The 27365-nt window shown below is 36.6% G+C and overlaps 4 protein-coding genes across 5 annotated transcripts; all 4 read right to left on the reverse strand.

Annotated features, from left to right (window-relative positions):
* Positions 1-900: 900 nt before the first annotated feature.
* On the reverse strand, positions 901-4916 carry LOC113781037 (pentatricopeptide repeat-containing protein At5g47360-like). 2 transcript variants are annotated; one of them, XM_027326868.1, is made up of 4 exons: positions 3208-4916; positions 2923-3087; positions 1304-1458; positions 901-1217 (listed from the first exon to the last, which is right to left on the reverse strand). In XM_027326868.1, exon 1 carries the CDS (start codon positions 4787-4789, stop codon positions 3362-3364), a length of 1428 nt encoding a protein of 475 aa, XP_027182669.1. In that variant the 5' UTR covers positions 4790-4916; the 3' UTR covers positions 901-1217; positions 1304-1458; positions 2923-3087; positions 3208-3361. The 2 variants fall into 2 exon arrangements, with proteins under 2 accessions (XP_027182669.1, XP_027182668.1); XM_027326867.1 differs by having other exon boundaries at positions 2923-4916.
* A 5307-nt stretch (positions 4917-10223) lies between these two features.
* On the reverse strand, positions 10224-12491 carry LOC113780838 (subtilisin-like protease SBT1.2). Its single transcript, XM_027326620.1, has one exon. The coding sequence runs from the start codon at positions 12489-12491 to the stop codon at positions 10224-10226; it is 2268 nt and encodes a 755-aa protein (XP_027182421.1).
* A 2617-nt stretch (positions 12492-15108) lies between these two features.
* LOC113780839 (subtilisin-like protease SBT1.7) lies at positions 15109-17370 on the reverse strand. Its single transcript, XM_027326621.1, has one exon. It carries the CDS (start codon positions 17368-17370, stop codon positions 15109-15111), a length of 2262 nt encoding a protein of 753 aa, XP_027182422.1.
* Positions 17371-22836: 5466 nt separating this feature from the next.
* LOC113781089 (subtilisin-like protease SBT1.7) lies at positions 22837-25533 on the reverse strand. The gene has a single exon (XM_027326935.1). It carries the CDS (start codon positions 25272-25274, stop codon positions 23040-23042), a length of 2235 nt encoding a protein of 744 aa, XP_027182736.1. The 5' UTR covers positions 25275-25533; the 3' UTR covers positions 22837-23039.
* Between the last annotated feature and the right edge of the window lie 1832 nt (positions 25534-27365).

Consider the following 27365-nt stretch of genomic DNA (forward strand, 5'->3'; position numbering starts at 1 on the left):
TAAATAATCAAAGAAATTTTAAAATAATCGCTTGCAACGCAATCTCATAGAATATATTTTTGTTAGTACCTTTCATTATTATGAAGTAGCTTTTAGTGCTTTATTCATTTCTCACCAAAAGCTTCAATAGTAGACAACTTGACCAATATTAGACTAATTAAGGACAGCCATCTGATTGATTTCGAAGAGCCAACGTGTCATTGTCAAGCATGGATAAACCAAGCTTAATGATAGACTAAAGCATAATTTGGCACTTGAAAATAATAAAAAAAAAATGCAAGTGAAAGTATTAGTTGAGTGGAGAAAATATTAACATTTCTTTTTATTCCTTTGACTAATAAAAACAAACCTAATGTCCATGTTTGGAAGTCAAGTTTTCTGCCAAGTTTGTCTGCTACAAGTTTTTTAATAACTTTAGCTACAGTAATCTCAAAAAAAATTTCAAAATTTTTAAACTATACACTTCAAAATATTCAAAAAAAAATACACTTCAAAAATTTTTTTAAAAACTTCTACACTAAACTACAGTAAAATTTTAAACAAACACCCACAAAACTCACTTTCCAAACGGGTTTCGGTTACCATTAACTTCTTTAAAACTTTTTATGGCAAAAGTAGCATAAGATATGCATATGTACGTTTTGCCTTATTTCGTTTGTCCTTGTTCCAAATTTGAGTAAAAATTCATATTAAACATTTGAGGTGATAAACTATGAGGATCAACAATTAGGGGACCTCAAAATTAATTAAAGCCGCGGGGTTGTAGATAGTAGAAGTGGCGGAAGACATCATGTGGAATAAGGCATTATGTACGAAGTTGAACAAGGCATTCCATTTTTTTCCCATGAATTCTCACCTGCTTCTATTTTAGCTTCCCATTTTCATTCTTGTTCTTTCATCTTCAAAAACTGTAAGATCAAAACATATAAACCAAAATCACAAAATCCATTTCATACATGATTCTCACACTACCTTTGCGAACTTCTACGAGTTATCCATGATGATTTACAATTCATTAACAAAGTTGTACATGGTTCAGAATAAATGCATCGACAATTATTCAATCCCAGATTGCCCTTGTTTACAGCAAACTTGGCACCGTCCTGTACCACGTCCTAAGCGTGAAGAATCCATTTCCTGCAACACTCCAGGCGCTGTTATAACCACATTATTGATTGCACACTTTCCAGTTCTGACTACACGAACAGATACCTTGTCTGGAAACAGAATAAGAAGAATGATTTCACCGTCTGGAAACATATCGACATTGGAAGTGGCTGAATGTGCATTGTCGATTACTAACCTTTCAAAAGCTTCTGCAACTCTTAGTCCAGCTACGGGATTCTAGCTAGTTCAAGAGGTGGTTGGGCTGCGCTAGCCGTCAAGAAGAGGAAATAGTAACTCTTCCTGAATAGGCCCTCTACTTCCAATGCCCCAGAAGGAACTGAATCTGTAAATCTGGAAACAGCAAAACATTTTTAGTCCATTTCAATTAATCGACAGTTAGCAAGTTAATCAGTAGAGCAACAAGGAGAAGCACTAATAATTCAAGAGAAACATTCATATGCCAAAAATTGGAGGGAAAGAAGTGATGATGTCTGAGATATATAACATCTTAAATATTAAGGTATTGTTTACCAAAAGTTTGACCGAACGCAAAATGCTCAAAGATGCATACTTCAAAATGACCAGCAAAATGATGGACTAACCACAATAATTTCCAATAATTATAAGTATAGACAAATTTGAATGGGAGGAACCAGAAGACCAATGAAATGTTCCACAGAATTTGGAGACCATTGAGCATCATTTGTCCATACCTTTCAGATTCATCTTTTGAATAAGCGTCTAAATGACGTGCAAATGTGCAATCTCCTTTATGAAAATTTCCAATTTTTCGCAGCGCATGTAAACAACATGCTTCAATTCCAGATCAAACAGTGGTTATGAACTAGCAGTTCTTTATCTTTCCCTAGAAACAATAGCTATCAAAGAGGAAAGAGCATGGTCCCCAAATTTGAGACCAAAAAGCAAAAACTGCATCCATTGGAAAATCACAACAACGATTAAAAATAAGGGCAACTTTGACAACGTAATAGTAGCACACATATCCTCACAATGGAAGACAAGCTAAGAACTGTGTGATAAAAAATAGCAGAAACAGCAAAATCCCCCCCCCCCTCCCCCAACAAAGAAATAAAGATCCTAGTTTGCAGGATGACATTAGAGTGGACTGTTGATCAAGCGTTATTCGTTGTTATTAGGATTGTTCACATTGGATGATCGCATGTAAACTTGTCATGCCATGTTGGTTAGATGAAGAAATTTAAAGGAGGTGCAATTAGAATGCCACATGACTTTTTGCAATTTGCATTCATGTATATGCACATCTTTCTTGTCCCAGAGACAATCATAGACAATTTCTACTTCTGTTTCTAAAACCTCTATCCATTAAATAATTGCAAGCTAAATGGAGGATTTCTCATTTATGGAAGATTATTAGTTCAACATGCATGAACCTAGCAGCTCTGATCCTGTAAAGACTCATCTGCTAATCCTAGGTATGAGCAAACCAATCCCCTAGCCTGTGTTCCCTCATTCCTTCATTTTTCCATATCCTATGAAGTCTGCCACAAATTATCTTTTGACAACAACATGAATAAATTTAAATTTCACTAATGATGATTAAACCTAGCAGGGGTACAACAGCTGCCCTCCACAAGATTCCTATTATCTATTTTCTAGCAGTGATTTCACAAAGAATGCATCAACCAAAAAGGCTAAAACTACTGCTGCTGTGAAATGGATTCCAACAGAAAAGAACAAAAAGGACATTTATGAAATGCCTATTTCAGAAATTTAAAGCTGAATAAATTTTTGGATAATAAGAAGAGTAAAAGATCCAATTAATAACAATCTCACCATCTAAAACTGCTGCAACAAGGGTTGTCAAGCTTCAAAAACTACAATTGGGTTACATTAGCCTCAAAAGAAACTGCATTATGCTCAGCCAGTACAAGCCTCATTGGTCCTCAATAATGATAATCTGCCTGAGACTGGTCCTTTCCCTTCCATTCTTACTGCATCCTGGTTGCCAACATTTTGCATGTTGTACATGTGATCCTAATACTCTCACTTGGTACTGTACTAGGCAATTAAGATGCAAAAAGATCAATAAATTGACCATCTGTTGAGGACAACGCTTACCGATATCTGAAATATAATGCTGTCAAGTTCAAGAGCCAGGTTACAAATCAGATGCAATATTCTATAGCCAAACAATTTCTTGTACAAATATCTATGCTGGGAAGAAACTTCAGCATCTTTCAGGGAACACATATAGAAAACAGTCTGCTCTTCATCAACTACTGATCCTAGAGATTTTGGAAACCAACTCTTCTTCATCAGAATTTTTCAGATGTTTAACCACATCATCTACATAAGGAGCTTGTAGCTGGACACCTCTCTCCACCATTAGCTTTCCAAGCTTTGCAGCTTCTACCAATTTTTTTTCTTGACAGAGTCCAGCCAAAAGAATTGAATAAATGTCAGCATCAATGGATACATTTCCAGAATCCTCAATCCCTTCACACAAGCGGAATGCATCAAGCCACCGTCCTACCAAACAAAGCTGCCTCAAGACAGTACTTGAAGCAGCACCATCAGGCCTCAGTCCTTGAACCAGAATCATCCTGAAAACCTTCTCTGCCTCCTCAAGTTTTCCAACCTGCCAGAGCGATAATACAAGAGAACTATAGCATTCATCATATGACACACTCTCTCCGGCAACCTTATCAATGACCTTATAGGCCTCCTCTATGCGCCCCTCAGCACAAAGCCCCTTAATCAAGACACTCATCGTGGTTTTATTTGGCTTACATCCAAATTCCCTCATTTGATCTAAAATCGTCAATGCATCCATAGACTGACCCATCTCACAAAATCTTTGAACCACAGCCGTATAAGTAACCAAATTTGGTTTACTATCCCCACTTTCTTTCTCCATTTCCCGCAACATCTCCATTGCCCTCTCCAAACTCCCAAATCTACATATCCCATCAAGCAGTATTGAATAGACAACTGCATTGGGCACACAACCATGCCCTTTCATAGCCTTAACAAGCCGGAATGCATCCTCCAGCCTCCCAATATCAGATAACCCCTTAAGTACTGCAACATATGTGATCATATCCGGATAAAGTTCAATCAAACCCATCTCTTCCATCAATTTCATTGCCTCATCAACCTCCCTCTTCTCACAAAACATAGCAATAACCACATTATATGCAGTCGTATCAGGCCTACAATTAAACTCCTTCATTTTCCTCAATACCCACAACCCCAAGTTTGCATCTTTAGCCTCTCTACACAAATACAACAACACCTTAAACATCTTAACACTAACAGCACAGTTTTCCATCCTATATGCTTCAATTACATCACTAATAAATTGTGGGTTTTGCTTAATTTCCAACAATTTGCAAGCTTGGCCATACATATATGCAGAGTGCCTGTATTTGGGTTGAAGGCCAGCCCAGATGAAGAATCTAAGACCCATTTGGGGTTTATCTACGGAGCATCTCTGCAAAACTTCATTTATGCATGCTGTGTTAAGTTTGATTTTCACTCTGTCGAGGGATTTTTCGACGTTCGATTCATTTTTCTGCAAATGGGTCATAAGTTTTTCTGCTGATGATGCAAATGTGGAGAAAAGAGCAAATTTTGAAAGCGAAAAATTGGATCTTTTTGGTGAAATTAATGATGTGAAAGAACGGGAACGAATAAACATTAATTCTTTTTAAGGGATTTATTCAATACGCAGACGAAGAAAAAACAATGAAATAACCAAAAAAGAAAAAGAAAGAAAAGGCTTAAGAGCTCTTGATACAACTTGCCTGGAGAAGAGTTGAGTGAGATTGAGGGGACGCTGCACAGCGGCAAATTGAGGACGAAGGTCGTCAAAAGAGTGAAGGTAATTAAAGTTAATTTAGAGAAAATTGCAGCTTAGTCCCTCATTCGGTATTAAGCCTCAATTTAAGTCCAAACTGTTAAATTTGTACACTTTTAGCCCCTCAATTGTTCTTTGTATATTTTTAAATCTCCCACTCCTGAAAGTGTACACTTCTAAACCTTCTATCCATTTGAACTGCTAAAGCCAAAAGAAATTGTATCATGCCCAATGCACAAACAAAAATTCAAGGTTTAGTAAATTAACCTAATAAAAGAAATAGTCCAAAATTGGGAGATTTTTATTCCACACAAATATGACCAAATAAATCATATTTTTGCATTCCTCATGACATAAGGAGTTGAATGGTATAAACTGTTATGATACGTTTGGTTTGAGAGATTTGATGAAAAATTTGAAACACTCTCAAATTTTTCTAATTGTTTATATTACTCAATAAGTATTTGGATTTATAATTACCAATTATTTTAGTTTTTAAACTACATTTAAATAATTAGTGAATTGTAAACCTAGATATTCTTAAGCAATTCAAACAACTATAACGATTTGGGTGGATTTTAAATATTTCATCAAATTTCTCAATCAAAACAAAGCCTTAGAAAATTTGACACCAAATGAGCCCCGAAATAGCCGCAAATAATCATGAGAGTGTTTAATTATTTTGTTCAAATTTAGATGAGAATCGTGCCAAATTTCTTGTCGTTTTGAACTCTTCTCACTTAAAAGAACATTTTGGTGTAAGGATTGAAAGATTTAATAAATAATTGGAAAAATAGTAGTAAAACTATAATTTTTGTATTTCATTCTTCTCATATCTAGCGAAATTCATAAAAAACGGAGTTCAAATATGGAATCTGCATCATTGGTCAATGACGGTTAACTAACCACCGATAATTGCAGTGTCTGCAGGACATAATTAGAGGAACAACATGAACTAAACTACATAGGTTTGAGATAGATTCCATTTCAGTTGAAATTGAAGGAAGAGTTAGAAATATATGTTTTTAAAAATTGAAAGGTTAAAAGCATACAAATAATAGTTGGAGGGCAAAAATATACAAACTTAATTGTTCCAGAGCCAATCACGAATATTAAATGCTCTATGACCTCCTTGAGAAGTTGCGATGAGGTTAAAAAAAACAGTCGACAATACTTCATAGTAGCTTGCACCATGTACTAATTGAAAGTTTGAAACCAATTGGACAAACCTTAAACGCCAAGTCATTTCTCAATTGATTGTTCATGCAAAAACAAAACTTCAAACATTTTTCTCAGTTGATTAACCAAAATCAGCTATTATTTATTACGTGAAGGGAATAATACATTTCTGTGACTTAAGCCTTGTTTGATAATCCAATTCAGCACTTAAATTTAATGAATTCAAATCTTAATATGTTCAGACACGTTTAATAACCAAAAATTGAATATTTGAATTAATTAACTAACACTGAATTTTCTAGGTAAAACTTGCTCTCAAAAATAAGTGATAAACTATATATTTATCACTTAATGTAATATACACTCAAATGTATTTGAGTTAATATTTAATAATTCAATAACTTAATAATTCAGATTTCAGACTTTAGTTTCATCAAATGCACCCTTAGACTGATTGTTAGAATCACGTACACAGAGAAAATAGCAACTTATGAATCTTTTACTTAAATGTGAAATTAAACTATTGATTAACCAAAAGTTTTTTGAAATTTATTGGTGTTTGAATGGGTTTTGACTAAAGAATTATTACATGAAATTATGACTTTTCAATTACAATAAGTTTTTGCAAATTATAAATCACATTCGAATGTGTTTTGAATAGTTAATAATTTTTAGCATTTATGTAGTATATTATTAATAATGTAAGTTATGTTTGACTAATATTTCTTCACCTATAAATATGTGTAGCTGAGATAAAAAAAAAATATGCTACTTCAACAACTTATGTCTTGTGAGCTTCAATTCACAAGAGAGAAAACTACTCACACTTCTATTATTTTCTATCTTATAGTTAGGCAAGAAAAAGAAAGTGCTAGTAGAGCTATACCCTATTTGTTGTGCAGATTAATGAGAGTGACAGCAAGTGTGGCAGGACTATTATATCCTGGAAATGGAAATAGACAAGTTGGACATTCTATTGCATCGAAGTTGATTCCGCTTTCTACTTGGATTGACATGGCCTGCTCCTGTGGCAAAAATGTCAGCCGGAAGTCGACTTTGATCTTCAATGGGACTCTTGGCAAGGTCCACGAGATCAGTAGTGGTCATCATTGCGGACTTGATTGCAGCAGGAGACCAATCAGGATGAGCACTTTTCAGCAAAGCAGCCATGCCACTGAGGTGAGGGCAAGACATTGAAGTGCCAGAGATTACATTCAAACCGCATACTGAGGTATTGAATTCACACTTTCCCTTCCATTTTGCAGGTGGTGGAGCCATTCATTCATCACCAAATGAAGGGTGTTCCGCTGTGATTCCACTGTCCAAGACACCAATAATTATACCCTTTCCATAATTCTAGTCTCTCCAAAACCCCGAGTTGTGATGCAACCACAAAAAGGTTGGACGTTGGAGTACGAGTTGTATGCAGAGACAACACCTTTTGTGGTGGGGGTGACAGAAAACCAGATTTCTTTTCCATTGCTTTGACATCCTCAACTGATAATCTGGCAGTAAAACTTTGAAAACATTGTGATATGAATGCCAATCGTTTCCTTTATCGAAGAAAGCTTTATTCGTGGTATATCATTGCCACTTGCAGCGACAGTTGGCAAGAAAGGATTATACCATCTAGATCTTCATTTGGGATTGATGAACTTTGTAAGTTGAGCATCAGAATCAGGCAAATCAACATGAACAATACAAGTCTCTAAATTGCTCTGATCTTGAAGATCAAATGCAAAAATTGCCAATGATCGATAACTCAGTACACAGAAAAGAATGAATGAGAATTTGCATCAAATCCATGTGTGAACGTATATGATTAACTCAACAAAGAATTGCTTATAGTAGTAACTGAGCTACGTAAGTTTTGATTACCGAAAGCCGTTAGCCCAATTCCGGAGCATAAACACAAAGATTTATGGTTCTAGTTAACTTGCTAGGGACGGATAACTCAGGTTGTGAAGCTTCAACTGGCTATAGCAGCCGTAATATTTTACTCACTAGTGGTATAATTGCACACCACTATTATTCCTGGAAGCTGTCGAAGGACTTCATCAGCTCCACCAAGAAAGCATAACCAATTCTTTTCTTGTTCCAATCCAACACACAGACTAATATAGATAATATAAACCATACCATCTTTTTTGTTTCAATGCTTTGTACAGAAATTACATAGTAGGCCCATATTTGTTCCACTTCCGCCGTGTCCTTCAACTTTGATTGGCTAATCTGTTGAACCCTTCTGGTTTCCCAACATGTTCTTAGAATGTTACAGCAGATTCTTAGTTCTTTTCTATAACCCCACTCGAAATGTTTTCCACGATTTCTTTAGAAAACTCTCACAATAAAATGTGAAATGAGGAAGTTGTGAGGGGGTTTCCATAATCCCCTTTTTGTTCCAAGGAGAAGAAGCACAACCACATGGGTTGCGACTCATGATACATAAAAACCCCTCCCCCACCAAAAAAGAAAAGGTTAAATTTTTTTTTTTTTGGTTGAAAAATTGTCAATAGTACTTTGCTTTTTGTTATTCACGTTCTCATTGTCCTTTTATTCAGAACAAGAAATCATAATACTTTTGTCCTATTTCTTTTTTTAGTTAAGATCGTAGATTGACCACACAAAAACAAATTTTGAGAGGGTGAAATGGCAATTTATATCGGAAGCAAACACACCATTTTCATATTCTTCTATTTAATAACAAAACTTAGGGCATTTTAAAGTAATCATGGATGACAACTCTCAAGTAGAAAATATTAATTTTGATGAATTGGGCAAGATATATGAATTGACTAAATCCAGATGTACTTTTCTCATAAAAATTTAAAATTTTATTAATACTTGCAAAGAATGGAGAATGTCACAGAAACACTCTCCAAAACAATCAAAACTTTCGATCCTTATATAAGCATTTCAAGAAGTTCCGGATTTAATCTTGGAATAGGAAGTATATTTTCAATAGTACCTATATTTTTTTTTCATAAATTCATTCATATATCTAAAAGTCTAAATCATCGTCAAGATTAGCTCAACCACAGAAGAATAGTGTAATTCAGGCTTTTATTTTTTTGCTGCTAGTGCATAACTTTTGTATTTTTCTCCTTTAGGATGAGCTTTTCTTCCCATTTTAAATTGGACATGTGTATATGTAAAGGAATGCCTAATTGATTTATGAATGTAAGAATAAATATGGTGAGATGAATTTACGGGCATAAAAATGAAAATAGTGGAAGGACATTAAAGTCTCTTGATATTAAAATAAAGAAAGTTAACAAAAATGTGAATTTTTTTTAAAAAAAAAAGGGAGGGACATTAACATGTGGAATAAGCCCATTTTGTCTGGCTTTGAAATTGCCCTATTGCGGCCTTCAAATTCCGAATCAACAATCTTCATCTTTGCATTCCTTCTACAACGTAGACTTTGTATTGATACTTCAAATTCCTAACTGTGAGTCTCCCTCCATAACTTGAAGAAGATATTTTTAAATACATATAAAACATGTTTTGTGCCTTTTCCTTCATTGTAACAACGAAATAAATGATTTAAAACCCTACAAAACCCTACAAACTAACTACATTTGGATGCAGCAGGGAAAATGCAATATGGACGACCATGTTTGAAGAGTGCATTAATCTCCTCACTCAAAGCAGCTATAAGAGCAAATTCAGATACAATATGGAATGGTGCAAGGCCTTCTTGGGAAGCTGGGCATGAGCTTAATAGATCAGTCAAAAGGACTAGACAGCAGCAAAAATAATGCATCAATTCAAATAGGAGAAAGCACTGAACGCCTAGTCTCCAATAAGGCTAGATTGTTCATGCAAAATGAAGACGTCAATCATTATTTTCGCTCGAGTAATAAAAATCAAATTTTTATCACATGAAGGAAATCATATGTTTCTGTGACATTGATCAACTAACAGAATCAACCAATTAGGTAAATAAAGGATATGGTAACTTATGTTATGTACCACTTATTCGAAGTTTCAAACGTGCCTGAACTACACTTCGGGCACAAAGAATTGTTACAGAAAATTTGAGAAAAGGAAAAACCAATACTAAATGTCTTAGATGCTTGATGGCTAAAGAAGGCTACAATCCCACAGCTTGGAAAATCGCAGCAATTGGGCTTCTGACAGAGTATTTGGAGTTGGATGAATGCCAGGTAAGAGATCCTTGAGAGACAGCAATGTTATTAGCTGATCCTGATGGGCTAAACGTAACTTCATACGCCAATTTCTGGTTCACTTTGGTGAAACTGAGCATTGTCGGGTTGGCTCTCACATTTACACCTGCAGGTGCGACAATCTGAACATGGTAAACTGAACTAGCCTCACCTACATTAGTCACTGTTCTTGTATACTTCTGAACTGCTGATCGAACCACGACTGAGAATGAAGGATAGTTCAGTTGACCTTCAGGTATGTTTGATATTTCTGAGCATTTTACCTTGCGTTGTAAAATCAAACCAACCTGCTTGTCTGTGTAATTCAAACCACATAAGTAAGGAATGTAATCTTTAGGCTCAATGTCATAAATAAGCCCTGAATTGCTTGCTCTTGCTGGATTGACATGGCCTGCACCAGTGGCAAAAATGTTAGCTGGAAGTTGCCTTTGATCTTCAATTGGATTCTTGGCAAGGTTCACAAGATCGGTGGTGGTCATCATCGCAGACTTAATTGCAGCGGGAGACCAATCAGGATGAGCACTTTTCAGCAGAGCAGCAACACCACTGAGGTGAGGGCAAGACATTGAAGTGCCAGAGATCACATTGAAATTTGACTTTGTGTTGGGGTTGTTTTCGACTGAACGATGCCACGCAGCCAGGATGTTTACACCAGGGCCAATAATGTCTGGTTTCAGAATTCCGATACTTGCTTGGCTCGGACCTCTAGAGGAAAAATATGCAACAGCAGGAGCATGATTGTCTCCAATAATAGTTCCTTTGAATGAGATTGCAGCCTTGGGAGATCTTGCTGTGTTTACGTACTTAATCAATTTAAGTCGATCAGCATAAGTCACCTGTGTAGCCGGGAGGCTATAAGCATCCACTGATGTGGTATATCCAAATTCTTCTGGGTTTATAATAATCATGCCAACACCACCAGCAGCCTTGACATTCTTTTCTTTATCGAGCAGTGGAATTTCTCCAATATCACAAACTGCAATCTTTCCTTTGATGCCTGTCTGGTTCAATAATGCTGTGGTGCAGAATCGATCTGCATTAGGATCACTCTGGTTGGCACCGGGGAAGAATATACGAAATTGTGTTGACGGAAAATCCTTCGGCTGATGAAGGGTCTCGCCTTCAAGCTTCTCCTTGTTTCCAAGCACGACAGTTGCCCTGATTTTTCTGTCAGTGGTGCTTGCACCAACAGTGAGAATCCAAGGCGCCTCATTTGATAAAGTGCTACTAGAAGGACCGTCGTTCCCGGCTGAGCAGCTCACGAAAATGCCCTTTTCGGTTGCTCTATAGGCACCAAGTGCAATATTGTCAGCATAAAATGGTTCTGAACTTCCTCCAAGGGATATGGAAAGAACATCAACCCCATCGTGGATAGCAGCATCCATCGCAGCCAATAAATCACTTTCTGAGCAACTACTAGTGGTGCATACTTTGTAGATTGCCAGGTGAGCAAGAGGTGCGATACCAACTGCTGTGCCGTTGGCATTTCCAAACACATTGGCACCCTCGACATAGCTTCCAGCAGCTGTGCTTGCAGTGTGAGTTCCATGACCAATTCCATCGATTGAAGAGCCATCTCCATGGCGGAAAAATCTTGCTCCGATCAATTTGTTATTGCATACTGAGGTATTGAATTCACACTTTCCCTTCCATTTTGCAGGTGGTGGAGGCATTCCTTCATCTCCAAATGAAGGGTGGTCCGGTGTGATTCCAGAGTCCAAGACACCAATAATCACACCCTTCCCATAGTTTGATGCTTTCCAAAATCCCGAGTTCGGATGCAACCCCAAAAAATTTGGAGTATGCGTTGTATGCAGAGACAACACCTTTTGTGGTCTAGCTGATACAAAACCAGGCATCTTTTCCATTGCTTTGACATCCTCAGCTGATAATTTGGCAGCAAATCCCTTGAAAACATTGTGATATGGGTAAATAATTCTCGGCCCATCATTCGAGCTTGCGGTGACTGTTGGCAGAAAAGAATTATACCAACTATCCAGATCTTCATTTGGGATTGAAGAATTTGTGGTGGAAAGTTGAGTGCCAGACTCAGGCAACTCAACATGAACGATATAAGTCTCCAAGTTGCTCTGCTCTTGAAAATCAATTGCAGAGATTGCCAACGAATGAAAACTCAGTACACAAAAAAGAAAGAAAATTTGCATCAAACCCATGTTTGACCGCATGTGATTAACTGAACAAAGATATGAGCTCTACAATAAATTTTTTTTCTTTTTTCCTGAAAGCTGTTAGCCTAATTTTGGAGCTTAAACAAAAAGGTTACTGTTTTTGGCTAACTTGCTAGGAATGGATAAATTGGTTGTGGAGCTTAAACTGGGAAACTGCAAGTATATATAGCCATAGGCATAGCAGCCGTAATAGTTCAATTCTAGTGGAATAACAACTTGTAGACTACTATTATTTCCTGGAAGCTGTGGAAGGACTTTGTCAGCTTCATCAAGAAGCCATAACCAATCCTTTTCATGGTCAAACAAACGACATTACTGTGTCGTACATATAGCTGTCAAACAAACCTATTTAACTAAGTTTACCCATACCTGCCCATGAATAGATGGGTATGGGTATGTTAAATTTTTACATATGGGTATAAATGGGTTATCCAATAATACCCATTTATTAAATGAGTATTATTGGTTAACCCATCAAACCCAATTAACCCATTTAAAAATTGTCTTTCCCCAAATCTCCTCACTTCCCCCACCCATTAACTTGCTCATTTTTCACTATTATCAATTTATGACAAGTTTTAGCCTCTTTTCTTATTTTTCCAAAATGAAATTTTAAATTTACATACGAAAAAATGCTAGAGGTTCAAAATTTTTTGATTAAGTTTTTATGTTAACTTTTATAGTACTTAGTTCAAATTTTTATATTCTTATTATTTAATTATTAAATAGTATGCAATTTTTCGACATAGAGTACATATGGGGAAAAAATTGATAATTAGGTTTAATGAGCATTATAAATAAATATTTAAAACTAATGATGGGTGCAAAGGATGATATAAATTGATAACTTAGTTTGCAAAAATGAATTCAAATAAATTTACAAAAAGTTAAAATAAATGGATTATAAATGGGTAATTAGGTTATCCAGTTCATGTTTTGACTTACCCATTTATACACATCTAATTAAATGGGTATAAATGGACTGACTCACTTATACCCATTACCCATTTTACGCAACCCAAACCCGCCCAAATCATCCATTTTGACACCTTTAGTCGCACATAATCATGTATACGAAGTTGGAGACGTCATTAAATTTGCCCGCCAACTATACTAAATCTATCAATCCAATCGTTAATCACTGAATTTGTGTTAAAGCAAGGTTTGTTGATTCAGACATGCAGAAAACCTTTCTTATGTTACTGTGATTTGCCACACCCAAAGTTATATGTTAATTAACATGGTATGATTGCATTAAAAATTTGATTTTTTTTTTCAAATTGCCCTTAAAATTATATGTATACCCCTATTCATAACTTTTTCTATTTAACCCAATTAAATAAATAAAACATTCACGAGTTGATATATAATTAAACTAGTTCATAAGGATAAAGGGAATGCACTAACTCTTGCGTAGTTTATAATTTAACTTCATTGATGTTAAGTTGGATGTTAGTTCATTCCAATTCAACATTTCCTACTAACAGAAATAATATAAACTATGCCACCTCTTTTGTTTTAATACTACTTTTTATACACAAGCCAATAGGGCCACATTTGTTCCACTTCCACTATATCCTCCAATATTGATTGACTAATCTTTTGAACCCTTCTGGTCTCAGACCATGTTCTTAAAAAGTTAAAGTATACTATTAATTATTTTCTATAACCAAACTCGAAATGTTTTCCACGATTTATTTAAAATAATCCCACAATCATTATGGAATGAGCAAGTTGTAGAGGGGTTTTCCATTAACCCTTTTTCGGTTTCTAGGAGAAGAAGCACAACCACTTTGACATGGGCTATGACTAATTCCAATCTCGCTGCCTGACTGAGTTGGTCGAAAGGAACATGGAGACATAAATATTCAATTACACTCGTCCAATTTCAAATTACTCATCTTTCGTGATTAACTGAAATCTGCAATCACGTAGAGAAATTAATATGCTTATTAATGGCTATTTCTAATTGCAAATTTAGCATTCCTGGCAGTAGCAGCGGCCGATCCAAAAATCAAGAAAGGGTTGAAAATTGAAGCGGCTATTGTTAATCACTTTTTTTGATGTGATGTATATGAGATAAAAAAAAAGTTGTTGAAAAATGTTTTAGTGATACAAGCAAATAGATTTTGGCAAATAATTCACTATCCAAACAAATAGTTTCAAGAGAATAAAATGTAATTCTTCACAAAGACTAGTGTTTTGAAGAGTGCTCTAATCTTCTTACCCAAAGCAACTGTAAGAGCAAATCCAGAGAAAATATAAATTGGTGGAAGGCCTCCTTGGGAAGTTGGGCATGATCTTAATGCATCAGTCAAAAAGATTAGACAGCAGCTAACATAATGCATCAATTCAATTAGTGAAGAAACCTTGAACGCCTAGTCTTTCTGAAGGAAAAAAGAATTTTTATTACATGAAGGAAAAAAAATATATGTTACTGTGATAATCAGGTACATAAGAAACATATCAAGTTATGCATCACTTATTCGAAGTTGCAAACATGCCTGAACCAGGCACAAAGAATTACTACAGAAAAAGTGAGAAAAGGAAAACTCAAATCACATGAATCCAAATGTCCAAGATGCTTGATGGCTAGAGAAGGCTACAATCCCACAGCTCGGAAAATTGCAGCAATTGGGCTTCTGACCGAGTTCTTGGATGAAATCCAGGTAAGAGATCCTTGAGACACGGTAATGTTAGAAGCCAATCTTGATGGGCTAAACGTAACCTCATACGTCAATTTCTGGTTCACCTTTGTGAAACTGAGCGTTGTCGGGTTGACTGTCACATTAACACCTGCTGGTGCAACAATCTGAACACTGTAAACTGAATTAGCCTCACCCACATTAGTCACTGTCCTTGTATACTTCTGAACAGCTGATCGAACAACGATTGCGAATGAAGGATAGTTCAACTGTGCTTCAGGTATACTCGGTATTTCTGAGCAATTTACCTTGCGTTGTAATACCAAAGCAACCTCCCGGTTCGTGTAATTCAACCCGCACAAGTAAGGAATGTAATCTTTAGGCTCAATGTCATAAATAAGCCCCGGATTGCTTGCTCTTGCTGGATTGACATGCCCTGCACCACTGTCAAAAATGTTAGCTGGAAGTTGCCTTTGATCTTCAATTGGATTCTTGGCAAGGTTCACAAGATCGGTGGTGGTCATCATCGCAGACTTAATTGCAGCGGGAGACCAATCAGGATGAGCACTTTTCAGCAGAGCAGCAACACCACTGAGGTGAGGGCAAGACATTGAAGTGCCAGAGATTACATTGAAATTCGATTTAGTGTTGGTGTTGTTTTCGATAGAACGATACCATGCAGCCAGGATGTTTACACCAGGGCCAATAATGTCTGGTTTCAAAATTCCGATACTTGCTTGGCTCGGACCTCTAGAGGAAAAATATGCAACAGCAGGAGCATGACCGTCTCCAATTATAGTTCCTTTGAATGAGATGGCAGCCATGGGTGAACTTGTTGTGTTTATGTACTCAATCAATTTAAGTCGATCAGCATAGTTCAAGTGTGTAGCCGGGAGGACATGAGCATCAGCTCGGGGGGTATATCCGTATTGCTCCGGGTTAACTATGATCATTCCAACACCACCAGCAGCCTTGACATTTTTTCCTTTGTCGAGCATTGCATTTGCTCCAACTTCACATACTGCTATCTTTCCTTTGATGCCTGTTTTGTTTAATAATGCTGGGGTGCAGAATCTATCTGCATTAAAATCACTCTGGTTAGCTCCCGGGTAGTATATAGGAAATAGTGTTGAGGGAAAGTCCTTCGGCTGATAAAGGGTCTCGCCCTCAAGTTCTTCCTTGTTTCCGAGCACAGCTGTTGCCCTGATTTTTCTGTCGATGGTGCTTGCACCAACAGTGAGAATCCAAGGCGCCTCATTTGATAAAGTGCTACTGGTAGGACCGTCGTTCCCGGCTGAGCAGCTGACGAAAATTCCCTTCTCCATTGCACTGTAGGCACCAAGTGCAATATTGTCAGCATAAAATGGTTCTGAACTTCCACCAAGAGATAAGGAGAGTATATCAACTCCATCATCAATCGCAGCATCCATAGCAGCCAATATGTCACTCTCGGAGCAACCACTAGTGGCGCATACTTTGTATACTGCCAGGTGAGCAAGAGGAGCAATACCAACTGCTGTGCCGTTGGCATTTCCAAACACATTGGCACCCTTGACATAGTTTCCAGCAGCTGTGCTTGCAGTGTGAGTGCCATGGCCATTCCGATCAATTGGAGTGCCATCTCCACTGCGGAAAAATCTTGCTCCGATCAGTTTGTTGTTGCATACAGAGGTATTGAATTCACACTTTCCCTTCCATTTTGCTGGTGGTGGAGGCATTCCTTCATCACCAAATGAAGGGTGGTCGGGTGTGATTCCGGTGTCCAATACACCAATAATTACGCCCTTACCATAGTTCGATTCATTCCAAAACCCCATGTTCTGATGCAACCCCAAAAAATTTGGAGTATGCGTTGTATGCAGCGATAACACCTTTTGTGGTCGAGCTGAAAGAAAACCAGGTTTCTTTTCCATTGCTTTGATATCCTCGGCTGATAATTTGGCAGCAAATCCCTTGAAAACATTGTGATACGGATAAATCATTCTTGGTGCATCGTTGGAGCTTGCAGTGACTGTTGGCAGAAATGAATTGTACCAACCATCTAGATCTTCATTCGGGATTGAAGAACTTGCCGTGGAAAGTTGAGTATCAGACTCGGGCAACTCAACATGAACAATATAGGTCTCTAAGTTGCTCTGCTCTTGAAAATCAAGTGCAGAGATCGCCAATGAGTGAAAACTCAGCGCACAAAGAAGAGTGAGAATTTGCATCAAACCCATGTTTGACTGCATATACTAATTAATATTCCTTTCACGAATTTCTTTTGCCACTCAACAAAGATTTAGTTTCAGTAGTAACTGAGCTATATCAAGTTTTGCTGAAAGCTGTTAGCCTAATTGTGGAGCATAAACAAAAAGATTATCCCTTCAAGAATATCTTTTGACACTCAACAAAGAATTATTTTCAGTAGTAGCTGAGAGCTATATGAAGTTTTGCAAAAAGCTAGCGGTTAAGCAAATAGAAAGATTATTGCATTGGCTAACCTGGAAGTGATGATTTGGCTGTGGTGCTTCAATTGGGAAGCTGCAAGTATATATAGCCATGGCAACCGTAATATTTTAATCACAGGTGGGCATAATTGGAGGCTCCTAGTATTCCTGGAAGCTGTCCAAGGACTTTGTCAGCTCCTTCAAGAAAACATAATAGTGTCTTTTCTTGGTCAAACAATACATAGGTTACTATGTCGTAAAAGATCATTTACGCGAATACATGCGGAATTCTACACACACGCCAGATCTACTCATCTATCTAATTCATCGATAATCAATGAATGTGTCTCGAAGCATTTTTTTTTTTTTCCCTTTGGGAAAAAGATGTTCTTGGATATAATTCCAAGAACATCTTAAAAGTTTATTACTATAATTTTGAAAAATTCCCCGAAAAGAAAAACATATAGAAACATCCCTGTACTTTTTTTTTAAATTCCATTTAATCAGCTTAAATGAATAAAACATTCCTGAGTAGATTAATAATTAACTAGTTCATGAAGACAAAGCAAACGGGCTACTCCAATGATGTTAGATAGAATTTTTTAGTTTCTTTCGAGAGATAATTTTGGAAATCTCCCTTAAACTTTCTCGTAATATCACTTAACATTTCTAAGATTTTTAAAATCTCACTTACCTCCCTTATATTGACATTTTTTATAACATTTTATCCCCTTTGGGAGAAAAGCAAGAGAGATAAAATTCTACTTCCAATACTATCCTTATGTTATCTTATTTATGAAACTTGCATCAACAATAAAATTTAAAATAAGGCTAGAAAGTAAAGCTGAAAATATCTAAAAATTGCCTATGTTGTTTTCACTGAGGAAAAAAAAAAGCACGGGCAATTTTTTGATATCTTATCATGAGATCATTTTTACATCCAAACCACTTGTATAAAAAAAAGATTATTTTAATTTTGAGGGAAAACTATTTTGGAGTTTAGAAGCAGAATTTGTCTTGCATTGAAATGGCCGTATTGCCGCCTTCTTCTAGTCTCGCTCTGTCTGACTCAGTTGGTCCAAAGGAGGAACATAGAAAAGTTCCTTTGCCCCTAACCATTTCTGTTTCATTATTTGGATCCGCCACCTTAGTCTTTTTTTATTTTTGGTTTTTGGAACTAATCCATGAAACCGAGTGTTAGACTTCAAAATGATTTGGGAAATTTCAGCTGCGACAGGCTCAGGCCTTTGAGCACTGGCTAGATCTTTGACTATTTCTCTGCAACAGAAACTGCGGCGCTTAAATAATTCTTTCAATCTGTTTTGATCTCTACTTAGGGTCTGTTTGTTTCGGGTGAAAATGTTTTCCAGGAAAATATTTTCCTAATTTCCCGTGTTTGGTTGCACAAAAGTTACTGAAAACATTTTCCTATGTAAAATATTTTCACTCATCTTATGGAAAACAACTTCCCTTCCAAACTTATTGAAGTTGTTTTCCGAAATGCATGCATCCCGCCTGTAGTATGTTCCAAATTTACTGAAAACATCTTGTAGTATGTTTTTTTTTTTTTTAGTGTAAACAGGAGGACTCGAACCCAAGACCTCTTCCTTACACTTCCTCTCCCGTACCACCCAACCTAACCCAACCCTCCCTCTAGTATATTCAAAATAAAAAAAAAAATCTCATCCTGCTCATCCTATGCTAGTAATTAATTATGTATAATAGGGACATTCTTTTCTAGAGAAACTTTCAGCAGTGAGAGTGCAAGATATATGTCACAATAAGCATTGCATGTGATTGATATTTGACACTAAATGGCCAGCAATTTGTTTATTGCTTAAGGAGATATTTTTTATTCATATATACATTTCTCCAAGATTTTTAAAAGTTAAACAATGAGATAAATTTTCTTATTTTGCATGGGAAGAAGTATGTAGTTCTAATGTGTAGAAAGTAAAGATAGAGATAAAAGTGAAAATATTTCAAAAGTTAAACAAACACCAGAAAAATGAATTAAGAAAATATTTTCAATAAACTAACCAAACACCTGAAAATGATGAAAGGGAAATGATTTTCATGGAAAATTACTTCCACGGAAAATATTTTCCCAAGGAAAAAATTTTACTTCCAACCAAACAGACCCTTAATACAAATACTTTGTTCTCATTTTTCCTAGAAAAAGTGACCAATTGTGATTATGATCTGAATTGTGGGTGATTCCATTTGGTCGCTTTTTCTAGGCAAAGATGAGATATCTGAATCAGGATATAACAGTAATAGTGCGGTGTTCCAGTCTTACAATTTCCATGTGTTTGTCGCTGGAAACTTTTATTCCCCCCCTTTTTCTTTTTTTTTTTGAGGAATTGAACCTCAGAACATTTAAAAATTTGTCCGGCGAATTTATTTACCTACAAAATGCATGGCCAAAGTTGATAGGTTGTAATTTTATCATTTATTTTATTATTAATATTTCTTATTACCTAATTCGATGTGAATTAATTATTAAATTCTACTCATTTTTTATAATTTATATTTATTTCAGGAAGTAGATCAAAAATATCATAACAAGTGTCAATTTAGCAGGCTTCAGGCAAGGAGTTCACATAGCTATCCTTAGTCTAGGGGCGAGTATAGTACTCTAGGGGCACTTTTGGAAAAGGGAAACTTTTACCCTTTTGGCAACTACCGAACAGAGGAGAGACCGAGAAGGACGGACTCTCCGCTTTTCCTTCCTGGGCTGGGACTGGGAGTAGCCGCAAAGCAGATGATAGCAATTTAGATAGGAAATAGGGAATAGAGATAGCAGACAATTGGGCGTCAATTTTCTTAGGTTAGCTTTTGACTTTTCTTTTCGTCTTTTAGTAAGTTATTCCTTCTTTTCGTATGTGGAGAACAAAAAGGGCAGCATTAATTCTTCCCTGTAGCTTCATTTTCTTTCATTAGTGGGAACGAATTGAATTCGCCGAATTGAGGAGACCATGGCCACGATTATTGCTTCAGTTTTGCGTGGGTTTTTCTCATCGACAATGAGCTAAATCCTTTTATCTAGTCAAGGAACAACGGATGCTTTGATTCGCCTAAAAATTATGAGATCGATTTAATTTTATCTTTTCCTCTTATTTATTGGTCTCTGCATATTCTTTGATTACAGTGCTTACGATTGTTCAATTAATTGATTTTCTTGGATCCGGATAATTAGTTAATTGGGTAATCTATTGTCAATTGGGGCATTTAAATCCGTAATTGTTTAATTACTTTGAAATAGTGACAACTGGCATGATTGGATTTGTGTCAGGGGAATATGCGGGCTAACCTAAAATAACCCTGGTAGTATGTTATTTGGTTAGAATAGGATTCCTCTAATACATAAGGCAATTGGGAAATTAAATCTTACGGACGTACCTAACATTATTTCCTAATTAGAGCAGTGATTAACGGGCGTACCTTAATCACCGACACAGTAAGGAGAGGTTGACTGCTATTGCTTGTTTGGTAGTTATAACCTATTTATTGATAAATAATTGGAATTGTCTTTGGTTCGATGATCAATTAGTTACACCATTGCTGAAGTTATTTCTTGCCTAGAGCCTTAGTTATCATTCATTTGATTTTAGTAACTTGTTATTTAATTTTTAATAGTTTCATAGATTTTATTTGAATTTCTTTGATTGTCATCTTCTGCACAAAAACACCCCCTTTGTTACTGTGGATTTGAAAAGAAACAGTTACTCCCAATCCCTGTGGATTCGACCCTACTTACTACTATTTATAAAAGTTAACTTTAGTTGAACAGGTTTTTATTATTGTACGGGCCCGACACCTATCAAAAGTCCAACAACTTAGAATCTGATACTATTTCAAAATTTTGTGTGAAATATATTCCACGTACCTTTTTTTTTTTTTTGTCGGACTCCATCAAAGAAAGCCATTTAAAACCGTCACATATTGTGACAAATTTTGATGGAAGGCAAGGATCGAACTCTTAACCTCCCGCACCACCAAGTTGGCGGTGACTACCAGAAGGCGAAAAGCACCTACTTAGAGAAGGCGAAAAGCACCTAGAAGAGTTCATCACTTTATCCGTTTTCATGCCTAAAGTTGAGAGTCATTCATATGGGATAATTTTATAAAGCTCTGTCGAAGTTTATGACAATGCCACCTACTTCTATGAACTTTTAAAAATATCACTTACCTTTTTCTTTAGATGGGATCCAATAACGGATATACTAGTGGTCAATTAATTATTCTACGCTCATTCCTTATGATTATTTTGACAACAATTCTATTGGCCCTTATTTTTAAAAAATATCTAATATCATTATTAACAAACATGTGCCATCACAAGTTTAGTTCTAACCTACGCGCACATCACTATGATAATACTTCATAAAATGTTATATTTAACTTACAATCTAAAAACAAGACAAAAAAGAAAATAATTTTAGCATCATTGGTAACCAAACTGCCTTACAGATTTGGCACCAATTTAGGTGTAAATTCTGATGGTGATATGTAAAAAAAAAAAAAAAAAAAAGATAATATATGCAACTCTAACCATAATATATGAATTTTCTAATCGTGGGGATATATGTTCTTTTTTTTTTTTGCTACTAAAAACATTTGCTTACATGTACACCTTGAAATAAAATTAGTTTTGCAGCAAGAAATAATAGGTTAATATTTTGGCACCAATATTTTGAAAGCATTTTTATTACTGCATGTCTTGTTTCTCAACCTTTTTTCTATGCAAAATTCGTAGTAAATTAACAAGTAGACTGTAGAAGGGCACTTGCTGCATGAAAATTTTGTCTCTCCATTAAAACTAGTTTTTTAATCTTACTTTTTGTTAGATAGGTCAAGATGTTACGAAAAAAAAAAGTTAGAATTAGGGGAGGTAGGTGAGATATTTAAAAATTCACGAGAGTTCAATGATATTGTCAGAAATTTCAGGATAAGTTTCTCAAATTCATATTGGTTTCTCCCTACCTTAAGTGCCCACATTTCAATTATCATTTGATGAATGTGTCCCTTATTTACAAAAAAAAGCTAATAAACTATCATAACAAAAACCTTAATGGCTAGAACTGCAACTGCTTTACACTGATTTCAGTTGAGATTGCACAATGGGCATCGAACTTTTAACATTCTACCACTTATACGGGCATCTAACTTTTACATTCTACGACTTATATATACTAGCAATCACTTATTCAATGCAGTATAATTTCTTGAGTATTTTCTTTCTTTTCATATCAATGATTAAAAACAAAATTGTAGATTATTATATGATCAAGAAAATGACACACTTACAACATATGGAACTTGTAATCACAATTAGGATAAGGTACATAGAGAATACAATCTCCATCAATGACTTATAGTCAAACATGCACGAATAAGACAGAATAATTACTGCCCAAAAACAAAAATGAGAAAACAAATAACGCTGACATAGATCTCTATGCTGATGTTACAACCTCCGGTTGCGCTGCAATTGGGCTTCTGACTGAGTATTTTGCTGATGTCCATGTAAGAGATCCATCAGATGGAGTTTTGTAGGGCGATAATGGAGTAAATGTAATTTCATAGCTCAACTTCTGGTTCACCTTTGAGAAACTTAGAATTCTTGGTTTGACTGTCACATTGACACCTCCCGGCTGATCAATCTTGACTCTGTAGATTGAGTTAGCGTCGCCAACGTTAGTGACTGTCCTTGTATACTTCTGAATTGTTGATCCAACTACAATTGAGAATGAAGGATAGTTCAATTGTGTCTCGGATATTCTTGATTCAGCCTTGCAATTTGCCTTGCGTTGTAAAATTCTGCCAACTTCCCAGTCTGAATAATTCAAACCACACAAATAAGGGATGTAATCTTTTGGTTCAATGTCATAAATGAGTCCTGGATTGTTTGCTCTCGCTGGATTAACATGGCCTGAGCCCATGGTGAAAAGGTCGGCTGGAAGGTGCTTTTCATCCTCGATGGGATTCTGGGCAAGGTTCACAAGATCAGCAGTGGTCATCATCGCGGACTTAATTGCCGCTGGAGACCAATCGGGGTGTGCACTTTTCAGTAATGCCGCGACACCACTGAGGTGAGGGCAAGACATTGAAGTGCCTGAGAGTACGTGAAAGTTGGCTTTTGTGTTGGTGCTGTTTTCGACTGATTCATGATAGGCAGCAAGAATGTTTACACCAGGGCCAATTATGTCTGGTTTCAAGATTCCAGGACTAGAATAGCTCGGACCTCTGGAGGAGAAGGAAGCAACTGCAGGAGCGTGACTATCTCCAATGATAGTTCCTTTGAATGAGAATGTAGCTACGGGTGAACTAGTTGACTCAAGATAGGCAATGAGTTTAAGTCGATCAGCGTAATTGATATTTGTGGCTGGAAGAACATGAGCATCGGCCCGTGTAGTGTAACCCTCTTGTTCCGAATTAATCATGATCATGCCTACACCACCAGCAGCCTTAACATTTGTTCCCTTACTGGTTGGAGGTATGAGACCTACTTCACATATCACTATTTTTCCTTTGACTTGTGTGATGTTCAGCAATGCTTCAGTGCAGTACCGATCAGCATCAGTATCACTCTGGTTTAGGCCAGGGTAAAACAAAGGATACAATCTTGGATGAAAATCTTTAGGCTGATATAGAGACTGGCCATCTAGCTCCTTCTTGTTTCCAAGCACAGCAGTTGCCCTTATCTGTCTGTCAATAGTGCTTGCGCCAACAGTAAGAATCCATGGCGCATCATTGGACAGAGTGGAACCAAAAGGACCATTATTTCCTGCTGAGCAGCTCACCAAGATGCCTTTTTCCATTGCACTATATGCACCGAGAGCTATGTTGTCATTGTGAAATGGTACCGAACTTCCACCGAGGGAGAGGGAAAGAATATCAACGCCATCGTCGATAGCAACGTCCATTGCAGCCAATATATCACTCTCAGAACAGCCAGTAGTACATACTTTGTAGATTGCCAAGTGAGCATGAGGGGCAACACCGACAGCAGTGCCATTGGCATTTCCAAATACATTGGCCCCCTTGACAAAGTTTCCTGCAGCTGTGCCTGCTGTGTGAGTTCCATGGCCACTCTCATCAGCTGGAGAGCCATTTCCATCCTGGAAAAATCTAGCTCCAATCAATTTTTTATTGCAAACTGGGGTATTGAATTCACACTTTCCCTTCCATTTAGCAGGAGGTGGAGGCATTCCTTCATCACTGAATGAAGGGTGGTTTGGCTCAATTCCAGTGTCCAGGACTCCAATGATGACACCCTTTCCATAATTGGACTCCCTCCAAAATCCCGAGTTCTGATGCAGCCCCAGAAAGATAGGACTGTGAGTTGTATGCAAAGACAGCATCCTCTGGGGCCGAGCTGATAGAAAACCAGGCTTCTTTTCCATTACTTTGACATCCTCAGCTGATAATTTGGCAGAAAATCCTTTGAAAACATTGTGATAACAATACACCATTCTTTGTGCTTCATTTGTGCTTGCAATTGTTGTTGGCAAGAAAGAATTGTACCATCTATCTAAATCTTCATTTGGGCTTGAAATACTAGCGGTGGACAGTTGAGCGTAAGATTCAGGTAACTCAACATGAACAATGTATGTCTCCAAATTGGCAGAGATTGCCAATAATTGTAAACTCAGAACAGAAAACAGATTTAGAATGTGCATTAAGCCCATGTTTCACTACACAAGTTTCGCCTCAATTATATCTCAAGTAACCAGGTAAAGTATTTGCTCAAAGCTGTTTGGTATACACAAGAAAGACTGTACTGAAGCTAACTATCAACTAATGATTGTGTTGCCGATTATGAAATTGGGAGATGAATATATATAGCCATTGCAGCCATAAAGCTGATAACTAATCTCTAGAGTGCAGTCTAGATGCAACATGTCTAAAGACCAGTCAGCTTGTTTAAGAACTCATGATCAAGCCTCTCTTTTTTTCTTCTCTGTTTCTTGAGGGTGTCCTAAAGTGGTACTAATAAGTCTTAAATTTTGAGGGGATCTCCAAGTTGAGAGTCCCAGTGGCTGGTGGAGAATTAATTTCGCCATTAAAATCCACAGCTAACACTATCTTGGCGCCAGTGGTACCAACCACAAGTTTTCTTTTCTGGTCAAAGAATACATGCATAACCAAGTCGGCCATGATCATTTAAGCCATTGCCCACACGCTTTGTCTCCGATCACTATTCAGTGATTGATAAAAGAAGGAGCACGGCACCAAGATTTGTAGATTCTGATGAACATCCACAGGTCCATTCTGGCCTGAACGAGTAAAATGCAAATTAAGCAACACCGGTATAGTATAGCATCAGTTGGATCATTTTTCCGCTGCACAAATTGCATCATCATTAGACAAATGCAATTTATACAGAAGACTGTGTTTCCTCCTAAGATTCAGAAAGTTGATATAGTAAACTGAGCTGTCCTACCATCAATAAAGCTGTGTTGTTTGGAAGTCTCTAAACATACTGTAAAGGTTTCCTCCTAAAAGTTTCATGAGAAAAATTTTCTGTTCCATTAGTTCATATGTTTCATCTCTGTGATCCAATTGCTAAACAAGTTGCTTAGGATTATTGTCTGAGAAATGACTGCTGAGATTTTCATGGCTAAGAAAGTGGATAGTCCAACTTGTGTAACTTGGACATGACCATGTCAAAGACTTTTTTTTTTTTCCTTTTTTTATCATCATTATATTGAGGGAAAGGCAGTTGGGTGCATTTGGGGTGGCCATATGTCTTTATCATCATTTAGTATGATGTTTTCCTCAGTACATATATTGCTTCCTCAAAGCTTAAGACACCTCAAAAATCGAAATCCCCAGATCCAATGTTTTCGTCAGAAAAATAAAAACCCTCGAATTATATTTTATACTTCCAGCTATGAGAATCTGTAATTTGCTGTGAAGTCTTTTGTAGGAGAACTCCATGCAACATGCATGCAGGACTACATGCAGTAACCTTACTATTCTTTTGCAGCTTTCATTTCCTGTTTCACTAATTTCTGTCATCCTTTACGTTTATGTAAAGACATATTTTAGGAAAAAAAATCCCATGACATATTTATGTGAATCTACATAGTAGTATCTTTTATTCGTAGTATTTTGATCCTCCTTGTATTCTTTTCTATACCTGATCTGCATTCGTAGTTCCGATAATCTGTCAATTAGGTGATTGCTAATTGCGTGGTAAGAGTATTGAGAACTCGAAGGTCCAATTGAGTTTGATCCAATTAACTGACAATTAAATCTGTATGACCTTAAATCAAACAGGGACACCTGGTTTTCAAATTTTAGATGTTAGCACATAAGTATCTTGTTGGCTTAAGAACGTTTTTGTTCAACTCAACAAAAATGTAAATTTATGTCCTTAAGATGTAAATCACTTTACGTACAAATAAACGTAGAACAAATTTTTGTAGACTCTACACGTGACGTTCTGTCCCAAATTCCAAAATGTTTGGTATATCTTGTACCTAATCGTCTAAACATGGCTAGTCTGCAACCTTTGTACCTGAACGTGGATAAAATGGTTGAAGGAGATTGGATCGACGTCGGCTCTGTTTGGATTGTAAATTATTTGAAATATTTTTACTGTATCACTTTTTGTGATGTGACGTATGTGAGATAAAAAGGTGTGTTGGAAATTGTAATGATGATGTAAGCAAATAAATTTTGACAAATAATTCTCTATCCAAACAAACTTTAAAGACATGTAAAGACTGGAAAGGGGAATCAGATCCACCTCAATGCAGATCATTCCTATTCAC

This window comes from Coffea eugenioides, chromosome 8, assembly GCF_003713205.1.
Source record: "Coffea eugenioides isolate CCC68of chromosome 8, Ceug_1.0, whole genome shotgun sequence".
Classification (NCBI taxonomy): Eukaryota; Viridiplantae; Streptophyta; class Magnoliopsida; order Gentianales; family Rubiaceae; genus Coffea; species Coffea eugenioides.